General features: G+C 39.5%; 1 protein-coding gene across 1 annotated transcript; it reads right to left on the bottom strand.

Moving 5' to 3' along the window:
• Window positions 1-8,053: 8,053 nt before the first annotated feature.
• LOC148015307 (uncharacterized) lies at window positions 8,054-13,659 on the bottom strand. Its single transcript, XM_087665074.1, has 7 exons — window positions 13,520-13,659; window positions 11,821-12,323; window positions 11,442-11,719; window positions 11,129-11,356; window positions 9,846-10,328; window positions 9,659-9,761; window positions 8,054-9,570 (listed from the first exon to the last, which is right to left on the bottom strand). The coding sequence occupies exons 2-7, from the start codon at window positions 11,975-11,977 to the stop codon at window positions 8,648-8,650; spliced, it is 2,172 nt and encodes a 723-aa protein (XP_087521200.1). The 5' UTR covers window positions 11,978-12,323; window positions 13,520-13,659; the 3' UTR covers window positions 8,054-8,647.
• Window positions 13,660-21,952: the final 8,293 nt, after the last annotated feature.

Here is a 21,952-nt window from a genome sequence, read left to right as displayed (position 1 = left end):
TACTTTATGTGTGTACATACGCATACATCTAAACAACAAAAACACACGCACATTATGTTTAGATATGTCCAGCATAACACATTATTTCGGTAAGAACAATGTTGGGGGGGAAATAAAGGGCCTAAGATGTTGGTAATGCCTTCAAATTGCAATTGCACACCGAAAAAAATGATGACATAGTCTCTTTAGCCTATATTAGAATATATATAGCTATACTACATGCCCATGATGTACATCTAGCTATACTATATGCCCATTGCCAAATTGCAATCTCCTACCCTCTCCAAGAGCAATAATCCAAACTTGAGGCTTTCTATGTGGTCAAATTTCATGCCAAATCCTTGGTGACCACACGTCACATATGTTAATAATTGTAAACACACTAAGCTAGAGTCTCATCTTATTTTCAATTTGAGAATAACTTTAATTCAAAAGCAAACTCTATAAGAGACTAATCATACCACATGTGTATTGTTGTGTGTCAAAATTTCTACAATATGCAAGTACGTACACTCATGTGAACACGTGTGTGTGTGTGTGTGTGTGTGTGTGTGTGTGTGTGTGTGTGTGTGTGTGTGTGTGTGTGTGTGTGTGTGTGTGCAAATGCAATGTTAGATATGCTCAATGCCCCACCCTCGGAAGGTGCCATAATGATCCATGGTACTCAAAATTGTAAGGCTCCAATTATGAGGAGAAGCCATGCGTGAGCATGAATATTGAGTAGATCTCAACTTGTATATCAAATGAGGTCTATATGATCGGATGGCAAAAAGGTGATCTTTGTGGACCTAGCTTTTAGGTTAGATAGAGTAGTTATGCTGGTAGGAACATGAGACACAATGCATCGAGTTACGGGGTGTGGGAGTTATCAGGGACCCCTATTGTGTGGTCTAGGGGCAGTGCCCCTAGTCCGATGATAAAGAGAATATTCCCTAGCCGACTAGGTAAGATTCATAATATGGTCAAACTTGCCGACCAAACTACCTTCCCGGGCATAAAAGGAAGACCCTCTAAAGCCATCGTAAATCTATCTTTCACCCGGTTAGAGTTCTTCCAACTACCCTAAGCTCTTCATCTATCATCTGTCTGGCTTGCCATCTAAGCTTCATAGTGGAAGTGCATAGGTGGACAAAGCCATCTTTGTATCAATTCAATTGAAATTAAAGCAATGTCCATTCTTCTTATACTTGATGTGTGTTCTCTACTCCTTACTCAAATTCTATCCGCCAATGTGTCATGTAACTTCTACATGATATCAAAGCCCACGGGGCTTTGAGGAGTGAAGAGTACATGAGGCAAGGGCTTCAACAACAAAGAGGAGAAATGTCCTCTACTGTTGCATCAAGTAGCGGTTTTGGCACATCAAGTGATGTTTTTGATGTACTAGCGATTCAAACATTGAGGATTCATCCACCAACCTTCAACGAAGGCAAGTTAGATGGTACAAACTATACTTTGTGAAAGTTTAAAATCACAACTATCCTTGATTCTTATGAGCTTCTGGAGATGATACTAGGGATTGACCCAGAACCATGACCCATCCACAATCCATCAAATTCAAGTATTATGATTCCTCCAAATGTAGATCGTCTACAAGCTTGGAAGCAAAGGAACGCAGATGCACTATGTGGCTTAGTTACAAGCTATTCTAACAATGTTTTGATCTTGATTCAGCACACAACCAAGGCATCAAAGTCTTAGAATGTACTGAGGAGTCAGTATGAAATACAAAATCAAACAAGGATTCAAAACTTCTAGAATCAACTAGCAACAGACAAGTTTATTAAAGGAAAGACAACTGAAGCATTCATCACTCAGATCAAGAATATGCGTGACCAGATGGCTAGCGCCACTAGGATACAAAAGACTAGTAAGGAGCTAGATCATAGGTGTCTTCTAATTTGTCCACCAAAGTTTGATGGATTGGTAACTTCCCTAAACACTTCAGTGAGACTCCAAGCCTTGATGTTTCAGGAATTTTTTGCACTACTAATGGAGGAGGAGTTGAGGCTTAAAGCCCGAGAAGGTTGTTGCAATGGAGATTATGCATTCTCCGCCAATGCGAAAGGAAAAGGTAGTTCCCTACCAATGGTGACAAAAAGAAGAAGGGTGGTAAGAAAAAGTTTCAAGGAGAGTGCTTCTACTACAAGAAGAAAGGACATGCAATTGTAGATTGTCATGTCACAAAGGCATATGAAAAGAATGGTACCATGAAGACTAAAGAGAATCAGACAGCCAATACGGCTGGAGTTATTCATGGCAACCATTGAGGAAGTTTGTTCCTCGGTGCAAGAAATATCTAACATTAACTCATGGGTATTGGATAGTGGCACCTCCCATCACATGACCAACAAGAAATGTCTATATAGTTCTATGAAGCCTCTGCAAGAATCCATCACCGTGACAGTTAAGAATGATGCAAAATGCCCTACTTAGGGCACATATATTATTTCCTTTACTACTGCAAATGGTGAACTCAAGAATCTTTCAAATGTGTTATATGTTTTAGAGATTAAGAGAAATATGCTGTCAATTTCTTCTATAACTGATCTTGGCCATGAGATGAGGTTCATTAAGATAGGTGTATCAAATAACAACAGCGCGCTGGCAAAGTTGTCAACAAAGGAGAAAGGAGGAACAACTTTTATGAGCTTAGTGCTCTTACACCACCGCTGGAGTGGACACAAGTAAACTTTGGCATGAAAGATTTGGTCACATTGGTTTTTTATTATTTGGGGATCGAAGTTTGGCAACTTGCAAAATCTTCATCTCTCAAAAGAAGTATGCATGGGAGATCTTAAAAGCATTTGACATGACCAAGTGTAAGCAGATAGCTACACCTATGGAGGTTAATGTGAAGTTATCCATTGAGGATACACTAGCACTAGTAGACATCGGGAGGTACATGCGATTGGTTGGCAATCTCATCTATTTGTGTAAGATTAGGTTAGATATCATTTTTACTATTGGTCTTTTGAGCAGTTTTTCAAACAAACCATGAGCAAGTCATTGGAAAGCTGGGATGTGTGTGCTTAGATACTTGAAGGGAACTGTTGACTATGGTATCACATACAGTTCCTAAAGTGCTCTTATAGGGAATTGTGATTGAGATTGGACAGATAATTGGGATTCCAAGAAATTAGTTTCTAAATATTATTTCCCTTTAGGTTCATGATTTTTCTCTTGGATCAGTAACTATGGCATTGTCTTCTACCAAAGCAGAGTATAAGGCAGCTTGCTTTGTTGCATGTGAAGCAATATGGTTAAGAAGAATCCTATGGCATATGGGAGTACAAGATGAAATACAACAATGCTAAGATGTGACAAAGTTGCATCGCCATTGCCAAAAATTCAGTTTTTCATACACATACCAAATATATTGAAATCCAGTATCACTAGTGCATGACTTGATTAAGAATGGGATAGTAGAGCTGGTTTACTATCCAATGAAGAAGAATGGAGCAAATATCTTAACCAAAGCTCTTACGAAGGATCGCCTTCGAATTCATCTTCAGAGACTAGGCATTGAGATGAGAATGTAGTTCTCTTGTAGGTGGACATTGAGGGGGGGTGTTAGATATGCTTAATACCCCATCCTCATAAGGTGCCACCAATGATCCATAGTGCTCAAAGTTATAAGGTCCCCATTATGAGGAGAAGCCATGTGTGAACACGAATATTGGGTGGATCCTGACTTAATGTCAAATGAGATCTATGTGATCGGATGGTAAAAATGTAAATTTTGTGGAACTAGGCTTTGGGTTAGATACAGTAGTTATGTTGGTAGCAACTCAAGGCACAATGCATCGAGTTGTGGGGTGCGGGAGTTATCAGGGGTCCTTATTATGGGATTTGGGCAACACCACTGGCCCGATGGTAAAGGAAATATTCCTTGGAATATTCCCTAGTCAACTAGGAAAGGTTCATAATATGGTCGAACTTGCCGACCAAACTACCTTCTCAGGCTATAAAAGGAAGGCCCCTCTAAAGCCATCGTAAATCTATATGTTGCCCAATTAGAGTTCTTCCAGCTACCCTCAGCTCTTCACCTATCATCTATCTGGATTGCCATCATCTAAGCTTCACAGTGGAAGTGCACAAGTGGACACAACCATCTTTGTATCGGTTAGTTTGAAATTAAAGCAATCTCTATTCTCATATTTGATATTTTCTCTACTCCTTGCTCAAATTTTGTCAGTTGTGTCATGTAATTTCTACACGAGTATATGAAATTCCAAAGAAAACATAAGAAGACATTTATATAAATTGAACTACTTCACACAAAGAAGAGAATAACCACATGCAATCACATGTTAGATGTGGTATTCATTTATTGCTACATTGTTCTTGCACTCCATTAAGTTAATATATAAGTAGAGGCTGAAATTTTCTCTCATAAAACTGCAATTTCATTACATGTTATAAGTAATATAACAGCAAACAACCACATGTATTGCCTCATTTTCTAAAGTTACCATGCTAGGCTATGCTATGTAATGTACCTGTATCACACATCATGGCTCACCCATTTGTTTTGGTTCCACCATGAACTTTTGAGAGTAAGACAAAGCCAAGGAGAATTGAACCCAAAGCACACTTGTCTTGTATACCTACGAAGTCATTTATATGCAAATATTAAATTTATAGAAAATATGTAGACTCTCTCTCTCTCTCTCTCTCTCTCTCTCTCTCTCTCTCTCTCTCTCTCTCTCTCTCTCTCTCTCTCTCTCTCTCTCTCTCATGAAGATTACTTTCATTTTAAATATACACTCAAAACCTACCATATAAGCTCAAGTGGGTTGGATTACTTTCATTTTAAATATACACTCAAAACCTACCATATAAGCTCAAGTGGGTTGACATATGTCATTGGCATGAGCTATGCAAAGAGAAGAATCTATTATTCAAGAGAGAAAGTAATACATATTTCTTTGTGCTCCCTTTAGCCCTCTTCCATCACACATTGATTTATTCATGTGCATATGAACTCTCAATTTTGACCCTTATATCCAACTCTTCTATCTTCTCATATGCACCTACTATGTGCTTCTCGATCAAAGATGCAAGGCGAATTTCTCCACTTCTTGCCCAAGGAGCAATTCTTGAACTCCATCTGTTCACAAACACACCCATTCCTATAGAAATATTAGGTTAGCTTATTAGAAAAATGTTAAACTCTACTCCTTTCATCCTTGTGACTAACTATTCGCCAAGTCACATTAGTCAAGAGAATTAGGGATTTATGATAAGCCTAATGAAGTGGACTTGAGTTTATTGAATAAAAATAATATGATATGGAGTAGATAAGGCAATTAATTATAAGAGAGAGGAGGTACACTATCATCTCCCAGGATATTTCCCTTCTATGCAATTAGAGGAGGGGAAGACATTTAAACATGAAATAGTTTGTAGACCTTCAAAATCCACGCATAGATTTATAACGACTTCAAAAAACCCGGAAGCACTTGTTTGCATAGGACTGTAAAAGCAATTGGTTTTTAAAACTTGATTGAATGAGGAAATAAACTAATCAACCACATACTAGAATTGGTGCTCACAACTATATGCTATTACTACTCTTTCATGAGGAAATTGCAAGTTTCCTCATACCTATGATACACCCAATTCCCAAAACATGTGGTTGAAAGTAATATGATAATATGAACTTGGAATGAAAAAATCCCTGCAAACTTGTGAAATCAATCTCGCAGCTGCTTCTGGCAGGCCGCTCTATAGGTTCTGCTGGTGAAGATCCCCTAAAACTTGTTGCAACTCTTATCATGCTCACACAAAAAGAGCAGCAATGCCCACAAACCCTGTGAACATGTGATTCTCACCTTCAAATGCTGCCAATCCTTGTTGCACCACACCTCGCATCTGGGAGAGAGCCTGCTGACTAAACTGCAGCTGGTCAAGATCTTGAGCTTGGAAGTTTGGATACTAAGCTTGAGCTCGTTGGAGTTTCAGAGCTCCAAAATTAGCAGACACCAACCCAGTTGAAGCCATGGAAGGTATTAGCATTGAAGGAGATGTTAGGTATCCACCTGACATTAACGGAAAACCAGCAGAAGAAGGGACCACACCCTGGAATCTCATTGATATGTTCTGATCAGATCTGTTAGCAAGTATTCGATCCATGGCTTGATTTTGCTGCCAAAGCCTATCCATACGCTGCATGTGAACTTGCATTGGAGCCGTATTTGAATAATGGAGCATTCAAAGCCAAAGTCAGTGGAATGAGAAATGCAATACTAACCATAGTAGATTGGGGCTAGGTCGGGTCATGAGAGTAAGCGATCATTGATGCAACACTATTTGGAGTACATTTTTTGCATGGTTTTGTCACAGGTAGAGATGCACGCCATAGCAAGTCCATGGTCGCTGCCCAAAGAGAGAGAGAGAGAGAGCATTCAAAGCCAAAGTCGATGGAATGAGAAATGCAATACTAACCATGATAGTCGGCGGGTCACAAGCTCAGCCTCTTCGGCCATGTTGGAACTCCTTCCTGGGACGCTTGGGGGGGAAGCATGGAGCACTGTTCGGGGAATCCAGGGGGGAAAGAGAGGAAGCCACTAATGTGAGAGAGCCAGGAAAGAGGAAAATTGGGGGGAAAGCGAGACAGACAGATAGATACACAGAGAGAGAGAGAGAGAGAGAGAGAGAGAGAGAGAGAGAGAGCTACAAGCAAGCCTCTTCTCCCTCCTCTCCCATGCTACCCTATAATTCCTTGAAGGCAAACTGGACTGCGAAAGGGCCCGGCTGAGGAGGCATCTCAAGGGAGAGGCTGCTTCTTGGAGGGGCTTGTGATGCTACGAACAGGTATCTTCATGATGGCTGGGGAAGCTCCCCCAAGCTCCTTTGGCTATGGCAGGAGCACATACGTACTGTACTCCTTCAGCAGCATCAAAGAGAAACAAAAGGATTGTTTTTTCCCTATTTTCCATCATTCATTTGTTTTGCTGATCGATTATTTTTGTGTTTACAAATTTCAATTCCAAATTGGGATGGTATTAGCCGAAGACAAAGGAAAGGTTTCTTTTTTCCGTGTTCTCCGTTACACATTTGTTCGTTGATTTATTTGTGTTTCCAAATTTCAGTTCCAAATTGGCATGGTATTCACCTTGAATGCACCGTCGAAAGTGGAAGGATATTCATATGTTTTGAAAAGCAAAAAAAGGAGGCTTGGGAAGTGCTGTACACATGACATCTAGGTTCAGTGTCAGGTTTGTGAAATCCCTCAATTAGAACAAGAGACAGAAGTATTGAGAGAATGTAATGAAGGCTATTATACCAGCAAAATAGAGTTGAAACATCCTGTGTACCATTCACATAAAAGCTCTAATAGTACTAGTCACTTTAGTATACAAAAGTAGAGTGATCAAAGTAATCAATCTACACTTTTCCTTTTGAGAGAGTAATGCTACAAGAAACTTGTTACAAGAACATAGAGAAATGCATTGCCTCTGGGATGTGAATTGCATGAAAATAACAAGGAAAAATGAGAGCTCAATGTCTTTACACAGATCTTCATAATCAATTGACACACACATGCATATGGGATTGCAACCCAAGTAGCTCGGCATCTATATGCCCAATATTTGCTTAAGCTTCTACATGTAACACTATCAAATGGAGCTGCCACAGGAGAGGTCCTGTAATCTAGGGCCTGTAATGAAAGCTACTATACCAATAAAAGCAGAGTGAGCACACGTTGCACCACTCTCATCAACTCTAATACGACTCCCCATATTAGACAACAATAGAGTGATCAAAGTAAAGATCCAATCAACACTTTCCCAAAAACTGGAAGGACTTGTTATCCACATCCTCTATTAACAGTTCCACGGACTTTAGTTATCCTAGTTTGTCACATTGAAGTAGAAGTAAAACTTTATCAGTGTAGTCTCTGAATCATGTTTCATTAGTTAAAAAGCAATACAGGGCATAAGTATTGGAGAAGATTGACAATGAAGAAACCATGAATTACTTGATATAAAACCCACGTAAAGAAAGCAATCACAAATCTTTGAGAAATGAAAACTCTCTATTCAAATGCTTAAAACTTGTGAGCTAACTGCTGCCTTATATTTCTAAATGGTTGTCATACGTATTTGCAGGCCCCTTTTTCACACTTGAACCTCATTGAAACCAGAACAATCACTTTGAAACCCCGGATCCTAATAACCAAGAGTAGTTTCGCAGCAATGACTCCTCCATTTTGGGACATATATCAGTTAGTTAGAATCAGCATTTTGAACAAACTTCCATAAGGGGAAGTATAAGGAAAAAAGCCTGCAGACACAAGGGAAAATTGAAGGATCCCATCCTGCCAGTTCAGTTTTAACTGCTCCTGTACAGTGATAACTGCAAGTATTACAAGCGACAGCTCCAGCTATCAAGATCCACAAAGCTTCTCCCATTCCAGCTGTTCACTCATATAAAAGGCTGAAACAAATGGTAATATACCTCTTGCAAAATAATGGTTTTCCCTTCAGAATAACTTGCCAGAGCCCAACTGTGGAACCCAATGTATTATTTCATGATGGTTTCTGGGGCTATTAAGTGACCCTTGTAAGTTGGGCTTGGCCAGTCACAACCTGATTATATACACACTACAAAATATGCATGTGTTGGCTGGTGCACATCTCTATGACCATACCAGCCTGTACACACTCCCAAAAAGCTTCCAGGCACCTCCAAACATTAGTAGCCAAAAGAAAGCCCAAATTACACCCAGAACTGCTACCATGAAAAATCCTACATTTGTTCGCTCAATGGTCTTTTCACGGAAAGATAAGGAGCGGACAAATGACCCCTTCTTATCCTTTGTGACAGAACAGCTCATACACACCGAAGAAATACCATCTTTAGTACATGTGCATGTCACAGCAACTGCCCTTACATCCATAGCCGTAACACTAATGGACTTGACTGAGGCAGCAGCTCTGGGAGACAGATCTGCAGCTGATGCAGGCAGCCCCTGTAATGAACCCAGATAATTATAGAAAATATCAAATACCTTTGAGGTCTGTTTCCCTTCAGATCCAATATCCAGATCATCAGAGTTTGTGCTTGACAAATGCAAGGCATTTACTGTTTCAACTTGCTCTGTCTGTACACTTTTAGATTCCACTGAATTACTTGTGTTTACCCAGTTCATTATAAACTTCCCCCCTACTGTGACCTCCGATGGCACAGCATCCTCTTTGCTACCTGCTTTATTCTGCACTTGTGGAACATTCTCATAAGAGCTTTCAAAAATCATCAAGTCACCATTATCAACTGCCGGGTGCAAGAAATCCAAATCAGGATTTTGCCTTTCTCCAAATAGGTCTGTCAGTGCATCATAAAAAATTCCATCCTGTAAGGCTAGGTTGCCACTCATATCTGATGAGCCAATTCCTCCTTGCATGTTATCTGCCAGAGCCTCCAGGTTCAAAGGCTCTTTATCACCATTGCTGCTCTTAAACTGCTCCAGAACTTCTAAAATGTCATCATAATTTAGCTCTTCATCAAGGGAAGATCCATGGCAAGGGGCATCCAGCTTGGATGCATATACATCTGCACATGCTGTCATAGAAAACAGCAGTACAGCATCAGCTGCCTAAAGTTTTAAAGCAAAGAGAGAGAGTTGAAGCACTTTAAGTAACAGTAATACCTGAGGACCCAACCAAGATGTCACCAGCAGCCTGAGGGTTAGAATTTATACTGCAACTAATGAATGAAGACGGTGATTCCACAGAAGCATCCCAAAATCCCACCTGCCAAGTTGACAAGAGAAGCGTCAAGACATTTATTAAGTACTACTTGCATCTAGGAGAGCAAAGTAACAGCATTTTATTCACCTTTGGACCACTTTCTTCAGCTGCAGAACCCATGAACCTTTCAATCTGGTGCCTCACCCCAGTCAGCTGCGACTCTGAAAGAGAGGTGATTTCAGTGCCTTCGAGAGCATCTAGATGAACCTGTGTCTGAGACTGCCACACTAACTGTCTCTCACCAGGAGAGAGCTGCATAGAAGAATCCAAGGAATTCCCTCTTCTTTCAACCTCAGTAACCTCATCAGACCTTAAGGGAGCAAGCAAGTCATCCATTTCAAGAAAGTCTCCATCCTTGCCTATAAAATCATCTATTTGGCCACACTCAGTATGCACATTTGACTCTGAGACATCATAAACATCAGGAGCTTTGTTCTGTGCAAGTTCTAAAATTTGATACAGAATGTCTTCCTCGTCAACAATTCCAGCTGCTGATCTATCAACAGGATTACATTGACCAGAGGGGCCTGCCCAACTTTTATCTTGAACTTCTGTGAGCACTTCATCGAACTGCATTATCCATGTAGCAACTAAGCTCCCATAAAAGTTCATAAATGTGTTCTTGCAAAACAAAGAAGGGAATGCAAGATTCTCTACTTCACTTAATTCCCATCCAGAGAAAAGAGTTATTAGATTTACCAGTAGAGAAGTTTCTACAAGGTTTCATTAAGAAAAGGGAAGCAAGGGGGAATATAAGAGAGGACTGAGGGTTTTAAAAATTCCTGCTCAGTACAAAGCCATTGCAAAGGGGAAGCAAAGAGGGACAGAGGGCTGAGGGTTTTAAAAATCCCTGCTCAGTACAAAGCCATTGCAGCACTGCGCAAATATTTCATAGCATTCACCTGAGCAACATGAAGAACCCTAGATAAGTTCCTTCACTGTTATTTTGGGTCAATGGGATGCATTTTCTTTCAGACTGACAGTATTTTGGCTATTTACCCAAATTGACACCCAGTGTAATAACTTCTTTGCCTCTATACTGATTATTGCCTTGGACAGAATGGCAATCAATTTGAGGAAGACTTCAAACAATGCAAATGAGCACCCAAGCTGGTGGTGTCATCAACAATGCACATGATCGATCCAGGAATTTCCCTAGCATTTAAGACCTAGGACCGTATAAATGAATTCAGATGACACTTGAAGCTACAAGTTGTCTTTCTTCTTCAAAGCTGCATCCCACAATGTCTGCATCACACTAATGTTTCCTTCACCAGAACACGAATCCATTGAGATAAAGTACTGCCACTGAGACCTGAAGAACATGCATTCAATGTTTGCACATGCCACAAAGATTAGAAACTACTAACCTTAACTCCATGATGATCGTCAGGCCCTTCCAGAAACTCTTTTCCTGGAGTATTGTGTCCATGAGACGCAATCAAGTTTGAGTGAAAATTTATCATTTCACTTCTATTTTCATCTGACGAATGTTCCCCTGTCTCCCAATCATCATCTTCAACAGGAGCACCGTATTGTTCCCCATTCTTTGGGCCAGCTCCACTTTTCTCATACAATCGGCACAGCACAAAGCCATTCTGAAAGGTAAGAAAATTTGTTAAAACTATGTAATTCTCAAAGCCAACTGGTACTGTACCCCCAAAATATATTTAGTAAGCTTGCCTGGACAGCCTGCATTTTCTCACATTCCATGTCGCTTAACCGATATTCATGTATGACCCAATTAGTTCTCTCCCCTTTTGGTGCTCGCCCTCTGTAATAAACCAAAGTTTTCTTCATCCCTACATTTCTAGCACCTGAAGTTACTCCTCGATCTTTACCAGTTGCTTTCCAGTAACCTTGTTCTGTTGCTCTATTAGTGCGTGACCCATTAGGATATTTCCTATCCCTTGGACAGAAAAAATACCATTCCCGATCTTTTGTCTGGAGCCGAGACATTTCTGAAACACCCATCAAAAGTTCACTCAAAACATGATAAATATATAAATAGAAAAAATGACCATATCAAAAGGAATGGGGCTAAACATAGAAGTTGACATACCAGGCAGATCCCATGGTTCAAATCTGTACAAGTCAACATCCCCAATGGACTCAAACTCGATTCTGCGGCCACAGACTTTCCGTTTTAAATAATAACTTATAAGTTCTGCATCAGTTGGATGGAACCTAAATCCTGGTGGAAGTGAAAGTTTCCCCATTGCACACAGTGCAAAAGTGACAGGCGATTCTACTATGTGTTAAGCCAACAACAAAGCTGAAATGTCCGCAGAAAAAAATGTCTTATTCCTGCCAATATTGAAACTTGCAAGAAAGAGTCACAAAAATGACTGATTTTCTGCAATGAAACCTTCTGGACAGCTTTGAACAGGCTTGAATTTCACCAGTCTGAAAAAACCAATGTGGGAAAGCAAGGGCTTTAATTCACCCTGCTTTTGGTACTCTTAAATTAAGGAAGTTCCTCCTGCAGGATAACCACTACCTACATTCCTGCGCTTCTCTGGCATTTGAAGAGGACAAGGGATATTCTCCCTTCTCCTCGCACACCTGCAAGAACAGAAGTCACAGAATATGCATCATTATCCCATGAGATTAAGCAGGAGAAACCTAAAAAGTGCAACCAGCATTGGAAGACGAGGGAGAATTGCAAAAACAAAAAAAAAATGTTTTCAAGGTCAAGAGCCACATTTGAATTCACATCTAATGATAGTGTTGATTATGGATATGCCTACACGAAAATACACGTTCGTTTTCTTCCACATAAGAGGGTAAATTAGATTGTACAGGCAAGTTCAACAAAACAAGCCTAATTTCAATGGTCAGCTACCCTCTTCTATGTGAGAGGACTCAACTACAAACCATGATCTTTACGCAAAATTCTACCCTAAAACTTAAGCCAATGCCTATGATTCAACAATTGCTGCTTCTGCAGAAAAAACATACTCAAGATCCAACACCTAGGGCCAGAGAGATGTATGAATCTCAAGGCTGCACTGAGCAAAGGCAATACCAGCAAACAAGGAATACTGCTTAACGAACATTATGGAAGGTGGGTCCTGACCAGTGGCACGAGAGACAACTACAAAGTTCGAACCCCATGTCCACGAAAGCTATCACATCAGGAATTCTTCTAACGTAAAGACATCCAGCAATAACTGTGTACAACAAATCCACAAAAATATGGGGAAATTTTCAAGCCTTGCTGCAAATTCTCAGCAGCCAGCCGCCACAAAAGAAGTTTTTGACATTTTCCCATGATGGAAAAAGGGGCTCTTTTCCCTTGTTTTTTTCCCTACAATGTTCAGCCTCATGAACTTCCGTGGGGAGGGACTGCATACCTAGCTAGGAACGGTGGGGGGCCCGCTGCCAGCCACAGGGTCACCGCTTCAAGCAGGTATGCGGTACCTTGCGAGCAGATGCAGCCCTGGGCCCCCAACCGCACCTAGCTAGGTGTGCCGCCCCTCCACCGTTGCAGAAGCTCATGATGTTGACGTAATTCACAATGTTGGAATTATAATGGGAATTTGTCGAAAACTTCTTGTGAGCAGCTTCAGAATGTTCAAACCTAAATGTGAAGCATTCATGAAAAGCCCTGGAACAATATCTGCTCGAATCGAATCCCTAAAGATGGCGAATCTCAGCGCTGCGTTAGATAATCGAGTTATGGGGGATAAGGAGTCATGTGCTGAAGCCGCCACAGACAGACAGCCAGACAGAAGGGAGGTTGGGAGAGGGGGAGATACCGAGAAGCGGATGGAAGCAGGCAGTGATCGAGACGACTCTTTCTCCTGCTCCTGCTCCTGCTCCTGCTCGTTCGTCGTCGTCGTGGTCTGCTCCTTCGTCGTTCTTCTCTTCGTCGTTGTCTTGCTCTTCTGCGCCTCCGAGTCTCGACTTATGCGTAAATCCTTCTGATGATTTTCGAGGGCAGAGAGAGAGAAAGAGAGAGAGAGAGAGAGAGAGAGAGTTTGCTTCAAAGACGTCGCCTTAACTTAACCCTGGTCAAAGAATCCTCTTTATTTCTCTATTCTATCATATGCGTGTAATTGTTCTTCATTGTCTTATTATTATTGTAATGTAATTTGTCATTGTTATCATATTATTTCCATTTGAGCCTCATTCCTTATCTTTTCCCCATTCTTGTACTCTTGGTCAAGGTTGGAACAAGCTTGGAATGCTCCCATTCACGGCTTGACCAGCATGCATCACATATCACATGATTGAATCCTTTTAGTACACCAATGCAATGATCTACACAACTGCCTACGAGAGTCTCGACTCTCGGTTTGACGCTCATAGCCCTCTCCACAAACTGAGGAGTTAGAGTAGCTTCGCATGTGTTGCAACCTCAATCGGTGCTTTTAACATGCACTAGCATAAATCTCTAGATTTTGTCAGTCTATGCCAAATCAACAGCAAACCTGCACATGCATATAGGTCTCCAAATGGTGTAGAGCAAGCACCACTCCTTGTAGAGGACCAAATTTAGAGCCCTCTAGATTGGACGACATAGAAGCAAGTTTTCTATGCACATTTCAAAAAAAAATTGGCACCACATGTTAAGAAGCATGTCAACCCAAGTTGTAGAAGGTTTGAACAGGAAGAGTTTGATATGCAAGCTTGTGTGAAGTTTCTCTCACAAGAGCAAGAGGAGGAAGATAACCCCAATAGAAAGAAGAGGAAGGTAACCCCAATATCTAGGGTAGACATGCCAATAATGTAGCACCTCTAAGCAAAGCATATAGTTAAGGTTTGAAAATACAAATATCCTTAGAAGATGACTAGTACATCAAAATGTGATTTGTTGGAATTGACCTCGTTTTTGTGAATCAACACTTGTTATGTGTCCACAACTATAATTAAGTTGCATTAGCATACAAATGAAAATTCGAATCTCCTCCAAATTGTATTATTGAATAAAATTCATGGATGCACTCATATTTGAAAACGGCTAAGAAATGGTAAATCCCCCAAAAGTTTCTTATTTCCCCAACGATAATTATATATTGTTAGATCTACCCTACTTACACCAATTGAAGGCTATTAGAGATGAAACAAAATAGAAGCATTATGTCCTTACATATATCGCAATATCTAAAGGTATTTGCCAAGTAGACAATGTATTTCAATTGATATTGCAAAGAACCAACAAATTGAGTGCAATTATGATAGGTTCCCTTTAACCTACATAGTGAGTAGATTTTTCTCTATCCAATTACCGCTATAACAAGTAGTCAATGTGATGATAAATTTTGAGGAGTTACATGTGGTCCTCAACTTTGTGACAATACCCTTGCCCTTCAAAATTAAGTTTAAATATTATCATGGCTCTATATGTAGAGAACATGTGCTCAATTGCCTCTAATTGGATGGGGATATACAATGTCAATTGTGGTGAGAAATTTATCTTTAAATGCAACTTCAACTTCATGCTAGTACTCAAATTAGTTGAACATATGGTATCAAAGTGTATGATCAAATCACAAATTTAAGTTAAGTCCAGTCATAAACTTCTAATCACAAGGCATGTTTTCTCTCTCCATATGCTTGTTGTACCATTCTTACATCTTTCTCGAAGGAAAATTTTTGTGAAAGCTTTCCTTTTGTTTCATTGCTTAGTTTTTTGCACCCAAAAGCATTCTAATGGTTTCTCACACTTCTAGCAATTCATCCCATGATGTTATTTGCAAAAATTTAGTAAACATTGCAAAATAGGAAATCTAGAAACTATGGCAATGGAGCATTTTTCTTTTCATCACCAATGCACATAACAAAAGATGTTGTGAAGGTTAACAAAGAATACATTTTCTTACATTAGAGCACATGTCAAAATGTAATGGGTGAATTGAACTCAAGATTCATGTTTCAATGTGCTGAATATTTTTCTTATGATCATTGTTAGCTATTACAATTGATCATCTTCACTCAATTGGAATGCCATGATAGTATTCACACACACTCATGCCATTGGGTTGAACAAAGATTATCTTAAGTCTCCCCGAATTCACTTCTATGAACAAATGATTTGCTGATATTTCAATCAATGTCTCACCTATTTTTGTTCATGAAAGATTATTGACTATGATCACAACTATGATGGATAGCAATTGTCTATGGGCACAAAGAGAACTCGACAATATTCGCTCATGTTATTGTTAGTAAAAGTTATGCATCTACAACCTTATCACGAACCTTTCTAGAAACTAGCTAGCCTAGCTATTATTGACACAAAACAAGGCCTACTAACCACACTTTGTGTGGTTAGTGTCATGATAAATCTCACAAGACTATAGCTCACTCGCTTCACATTTTCCTTGAGGCTCAGCAAAACACAAATGAACACACTGCATGTGCAATAAATGATACACTTGGTGTCTAATGATGCCCATATGTATGAGTTAAAAAACATATTAGACAAATGAAGCCACTCTCTTACTCCTTTCCTTCCTTGTTGCTTGTTGATAGGTTTATGAATGCTCTACCTTCAGGTTAGATATGCAAGTTCAGTGGATCTATGCATGTGTGTTCTTGGATACATAATGGATTATTTATATTGTACTAGGTTTGTTTATATGAGGTTCAAAAAGTGTTTAAGTATGTAATTCGAGATCCATGTGCCCGCATATATTTGCATGCATGTGTTATGCAACCATGTTGTTTCATTTTTCAAGATATGTAAATTTGCATGTTTTATGTACACACACTCACATCGACACATGCACATGCATGTGTGCACTCCCCCACACACGCATGCACACACAAAAAAGGCAGGAGGGGAAGGGTGGGGGGAGGGAAGGAAGGATCCTTTCTAGCTAGCAACTTTATGTGCTATCTTCCATATACTATCAACTTTTGAAAATGAAAAGCTAACATGTATGTTAACTTCCTTCAAAGTCATAACAACATAGATTAAACGTAGTTGGATGAAATCTCTCAATGATGACAAGGATCTCAAGTGTAGTACTACAATATGAACATACACACACAGACACACACCCACTTGCATGCACGCATGTGCATGCACGCACGCACGCACACACACACACACACACATTTCTTTAAAAGAATTCACCCTCAAAATTCACTTATATAGCTCTATAAAATTTAGTGCTTAAAATGGATGCTTGCAATTTACAAAAAATCCATAACATGATGTAAACACCTAGGTGACATGATCAATGTAAACACCGGATGACATCATCGACGATGTAGATACTTAGGTGACATCATAAGACTCCAATATGTTATAAAGACAATCCAATTCAAAATTGCCTTAAACTTTGCCTTGAGAAAAGTAGAAAGTATGACTAGCCATAAACCACAATATCCTGTGAATATTGCAAAAGGATCAATTTGTACGTCTAAAAGGTGTTGAGAGGCACTATTAAGGGTAGATCAATACTAGACTTTGACTTCCTACATTGATGGTTCTGTTCAATATAGAATTTAGATATTGTTGTAATTCCTACCATTATCCTAGACTATCTCATTCTATTTTTCCCTCTAACCATAAAGGTCCCCTTCAATTGTATTATTTCTATACTTGGAGGCATGATAGTTATACATATTAAAAGATTTCTAATTCTCTATTATATTGTAACATTGATTTCAGTCAAAATCTGAATCTTACATAAAAGGTGCCCTTTAAGAAGAACCATCATTTTAACAAACATGATTAACTAATCATAAGCATGTATCAATATAGCTATCTTATTCATATAGCTTTGACCATAACTTTAGATAGGATGCATCTTTTAAGAAAAGCATCATCTTGATAAAGATGATTATATTATCATAAGCATGTAAAAATGGTTTGTTCTTATCGTCATCATAAACATCGAGCATTGTACAAATTTGATGATTAATATAGTTGATTGTAGGAAAGTTTTGTAAATTTGGCAAATGTATTCACTTGGTTTGCATCCATTAAAGCCAATATGCACATTAGAGATTAATGCCCTTATCAACATACTTGAGACTATTATTCAACAATAGAATAAGATAAACTAAAATGAGAAAAAGTAACTCAATACATTATTTTATTCTCTCTCTTCCCATCAATGGTGCATTCAAGGTTCCTTGTTCTATCCTCTCTCTCTCTCTCTCTCTCTCTCTCTCTCTCTCTCTCTCTCTCTCTCTCTCTCTCTCTCTCTCTCTCTCTCTCTCTCTCTCTCTCTCTCTCTCTCTCTCTCTCTCTCTCTCTCTCTCATGTGTTCATATGTACTTTCGGCCTCATCTTCCTCATCACTATCTCATATAGAGGCTTCACCCTCACCATAATAGGGATACACAAAGATTTCTAAAAAAGCTCAAGTAGCCATGTCTAAATATTTTTGTTGGATTACACAGTTAGATCTTCCCTTCAGCTTGCCTTTGTCAAGGAAACTTTGAGTTCCCTTCACCTTGCCTCCACCATTGAAAGATGGAGCATTATGTATGGGGCTTTCCACTAGCCATGTGTTTATAGAATAATTTGTTGTCTGTCTTTCGTGTAAGTTTGTTTTGGCTTTTTCTTGGGTCAATTGGAGGGAGATCTATGTGAGTTTTTGATGCATTTTGAGTAGCTCTTTGCACATCTTGTTTATATCTTCCTCCTTAACCTTGAGTTGTACATCCCTTTCTTGAAGCTCAAAGTCCTTTGCCTAAAGCTCTGAGCTCTTTAACTTAAGTTGAGTTTGGAGTTATTGCACTTGGACTTCAAAATCCATGATGGGCTTTTTGTATGCTTCTTGGATTTTCACATATTGATACTATTGGTTAAACTTTGTCCCTCTTGAGTTCTTCACATAGCCACTCTAAAGTTCCCACCCTACATGTTGTGTTCTAGATTCCTATGGGAGGATCTCGTGGCTTTTTCTAGCTCTTGGTTTTTGCTTGTTTACCTAGTGTGATATTTTTAAGGTGCTTGTGCTTGAGATGGATTGGGAGTTTTACCTTAGCCTTGTGAGACTTAGAGAGCGGTGGAATTTTAGGATCTGAATCATCACTCCCATCTATGTCTAAGTCATTATTTTCTATTGGTGGAGCATCAAACACTGTATCCTTTTCATTATCGGTCATGAGTACCTCAGAGGTGGGAATCAATTCTATTGGGTGCTATCCCATTCATTTATAATCTAATATCTCTAAGTCCTTCGATCATTCCAACTCTAATTTAAGATTGCTGACTAGGCCTGCCAATAAGTAAACCTTCTACCTCTACAAAAGCTTGGATCTATTGAGATTTGCCCTATTGCTCGACCATTAGTAAGATAGTCATAGGAGTCAGTATTAGTATCACCTTTTCCTTTGTCATCTATTAGGTCTATCCTCCTTGAGTCCACTTTCATTCTTAATGTCTACACACTGTTTGTGTATTAGGGAGAAGAAGAGATCATTGTGATAATCAAACACGATTTGATGCCAACTGGGGCTATTGAGTAAGTCCTCAAAGATTAGGACATTAACTTTGATTTTGCCACAAATACATGGTCACCATTGGCTTAATAGCTTGCATAGCTCAAGCATGTTTGTAGGGATAGGATAACCCTTACTAGAGGGTTGTAGTGCTAAGTCAGAGGCCATCATAAAGAGAGGCACTAAGTCAAAGTTTAATTGAGGACTAATCTTTTGAATGATGGGTTCTCATGTTCCATGCTGATTCATGCATTCATAGGCTTCTCAATACACCAATTTCTCTATGAACGACAATTCTAGAGTAGCGAGGATGTACATCTAATCTTGCTCATCCTTAGAACATGGAATGTATTTTGTGAGAGGTTATTGGGCAAGAGGGCAATTAGTGTCTCCACATAGCATGCTAAAATTTGCATCAAGATCAACGAGAGATACTTTTCAAGTCTCCATTTCAACATGTACGACATCCTACTTGTTCCCCAGGAAGCCTAGACTATTGCCCTAGTCCTCAATAAATTGTATGTTGCACATCCAAGGACATCCAAGCAACAAATTGTAGTCTAACAATTTCATTACGATGAAGTTAACCAAAAATTGTACTTTGGCAATTTTGATTGGCCAACCCTTTGATGCATCTTCTATGTGGACTTTGAATCCATTGAAAAGAATCAAATTGAAACGAATGGGTTTGGTCAGTGGATTTTCCCATGCATGGAGCCTAAACCATCTAGAATAAATAGTAGTAAACCACTAACTACCAATGACTTTGTGCCTAAACCATCTAGAATTTGTGCAAGTGCATACTAGCCACCTACACTCTGAAGGGAGGTGATCTTTGCCTTAATGAATGCACTATGTATTTTGACAATATGGTATCAGGACAAGTTAAGGATTTCTACCATCTTTAGGAGCTCTTTCTATTACTGTTTTATCTTAGCCATAAGGTATTGTGTGTCGCTTGTTTTAGCCTAGTTGAAGGTCTTGTCTAGCACATATGGCTTTCTTGTCTTTGATTCTCTCATGATGAAGGTCATCAACACAGATTGCTTCTTAAGTATGTTGTTGATGCTAAAACAATTAAAACCTAAGTTGCCTACCATAGTTTCACAAATCTTTTCATCTTAGATACCCTTTATGAAAGCTTTGGCTATAGCCTTGGTGATGGGTCCCTTGACAAATGGGATGCACTTAAAGAGGGCTCACTTTCAAGACATCATTTCACATGATCTCTTCCTCTTGTTGCTCAATGTTCATCAACTAAATGACAATGCTATCATTTTAACTAGCCTTTGCAAAGTGCTTTTAAAAAAGGTCCTTGAGTAGTATGAATGAAGCTTTTTCAGCAACATCAAGCGTGACAAACCAAGTTTGCCCCTTCTCCTTGAGGGATAGTCCAAATGCATGTGCTTGCCTAGCATCACCCATAACATGGTTCACCCTGCAAACTTGCTCAAACTATTCCATGAAGTTGTAATGGTCGTCCCTAGTGCAATAACTGTCTAATTACTTGGCTATTCATGGTATTTTTACTTGATCTTTGTTTTCAATTGTGTTCCTCATTCCTATCAAGAGAGTTTGAGCAATATGTGTGCCTAGTTGCAATATATCAATGTGGTCAAATAGGCATCATTGCAAGAGATCTAATAAGGAATCTTGTGAGGGTCTTGCAGCTCCTGTGTTCCAACAGCATCCTTGGAGTTCTATCTTTCACTTGCATGATTGCAAGTTGTTGATTTTGTATCCTTGTTGATGTTCAAGGTTGATAGTGTTTGTCCCTTGCCCCTGCATCTCTAAAAGTTTATGTCCCACGGCTTTGAGGGTCATAATTGAGATATCAAAGTTGACAACCTACTGAAAGCCATCCATGGTGGCTTGGAAGTTGCCCTAGGCTCCCCTTAAAGACTCGGTTCTTTCCATTGTACTTGGTATGGTCCCAATGGCCTCTTGGTTGACTAGTCGGATGACTTCACTGATAAGGTCATAGATAGGAATGCTCTTTATAACGAGGCATCAATCCTATAGGACTAGGATCTCGGTTGGTGGTGTGAGTTGGAAGCTCATATCCACTTCACGAGCACATGCACCTACATCATGGGTCCAAGTCCTAGGTTTCCTATTACTCGATCAAATTCTCATGATTCTGTCATCTTTGCTATTTGTTGTATTATTGCCCTATTTCATCTTTGGAGGTTTGTTGTTATGGTTTCTTGAATTTCCCAAAAAGCAAAGCTTCCCATATTGAGAATCTAGCTTTTGATCTAATATATTGTGTGCATTGTGCACAAACAGGCTTTCCTTTTTCAATCAATTTGTATGCAATGTCTAGCACCTTAATTTGAAACTTCTTATGATGATTTATCCAATAGATTGAGCATTCTTTAATTCTTGTTTCAATGGTTTGGGTGGGCTTCTAGTTGGGTTTTCTTGATTATGTCGTTTTCCCCTTTCACTTGTTTAGTTCATGTTGTTTCCCTTTTTGTTGTGTGCATGCTCTAAGCTAAGTTTACAGGGTATCATCATCCACTGGGGTAGTGCACTAGTGCACTAGTGTTTTAGTCTAGTGTATGTGCACTAGGATGTGACAGTGTGCTAGCTAAGTATACCTATGCATGACAAGTATGCACGAGGATCATGTGCAAGAGGGTGTGGAGAGTGGTTGTGTGAAAGGACTAGGATGTGAGTGTGTGGCAATGAGGTATAACTATGCATGATAAGTATGCACAAGGATCGTGTGCAATAGGGTGTGGAAAATGGTTGTGTGGAAGGTTGGCACACGTTTGCAT

This window comes from Lygodium microphyllum, chromosome 24 (assembly GCF_053477565.2).
Source record: "Lygodium microphyllum isolate KBCC chromosome 24, Lygodium_microphyllum_v1.1.10, whole genome shotgun sequence".
Lineage (NCBI taxonomy): Eukaryota > Viridiplantae > Streptophyta > Polypodiopsida > Schizaeales > Lygodiaceae > Lygodium > Lygodium microphyllum.
This window is presented reverse-complemented; position numbering and strand designations above follow the sequence as displayed.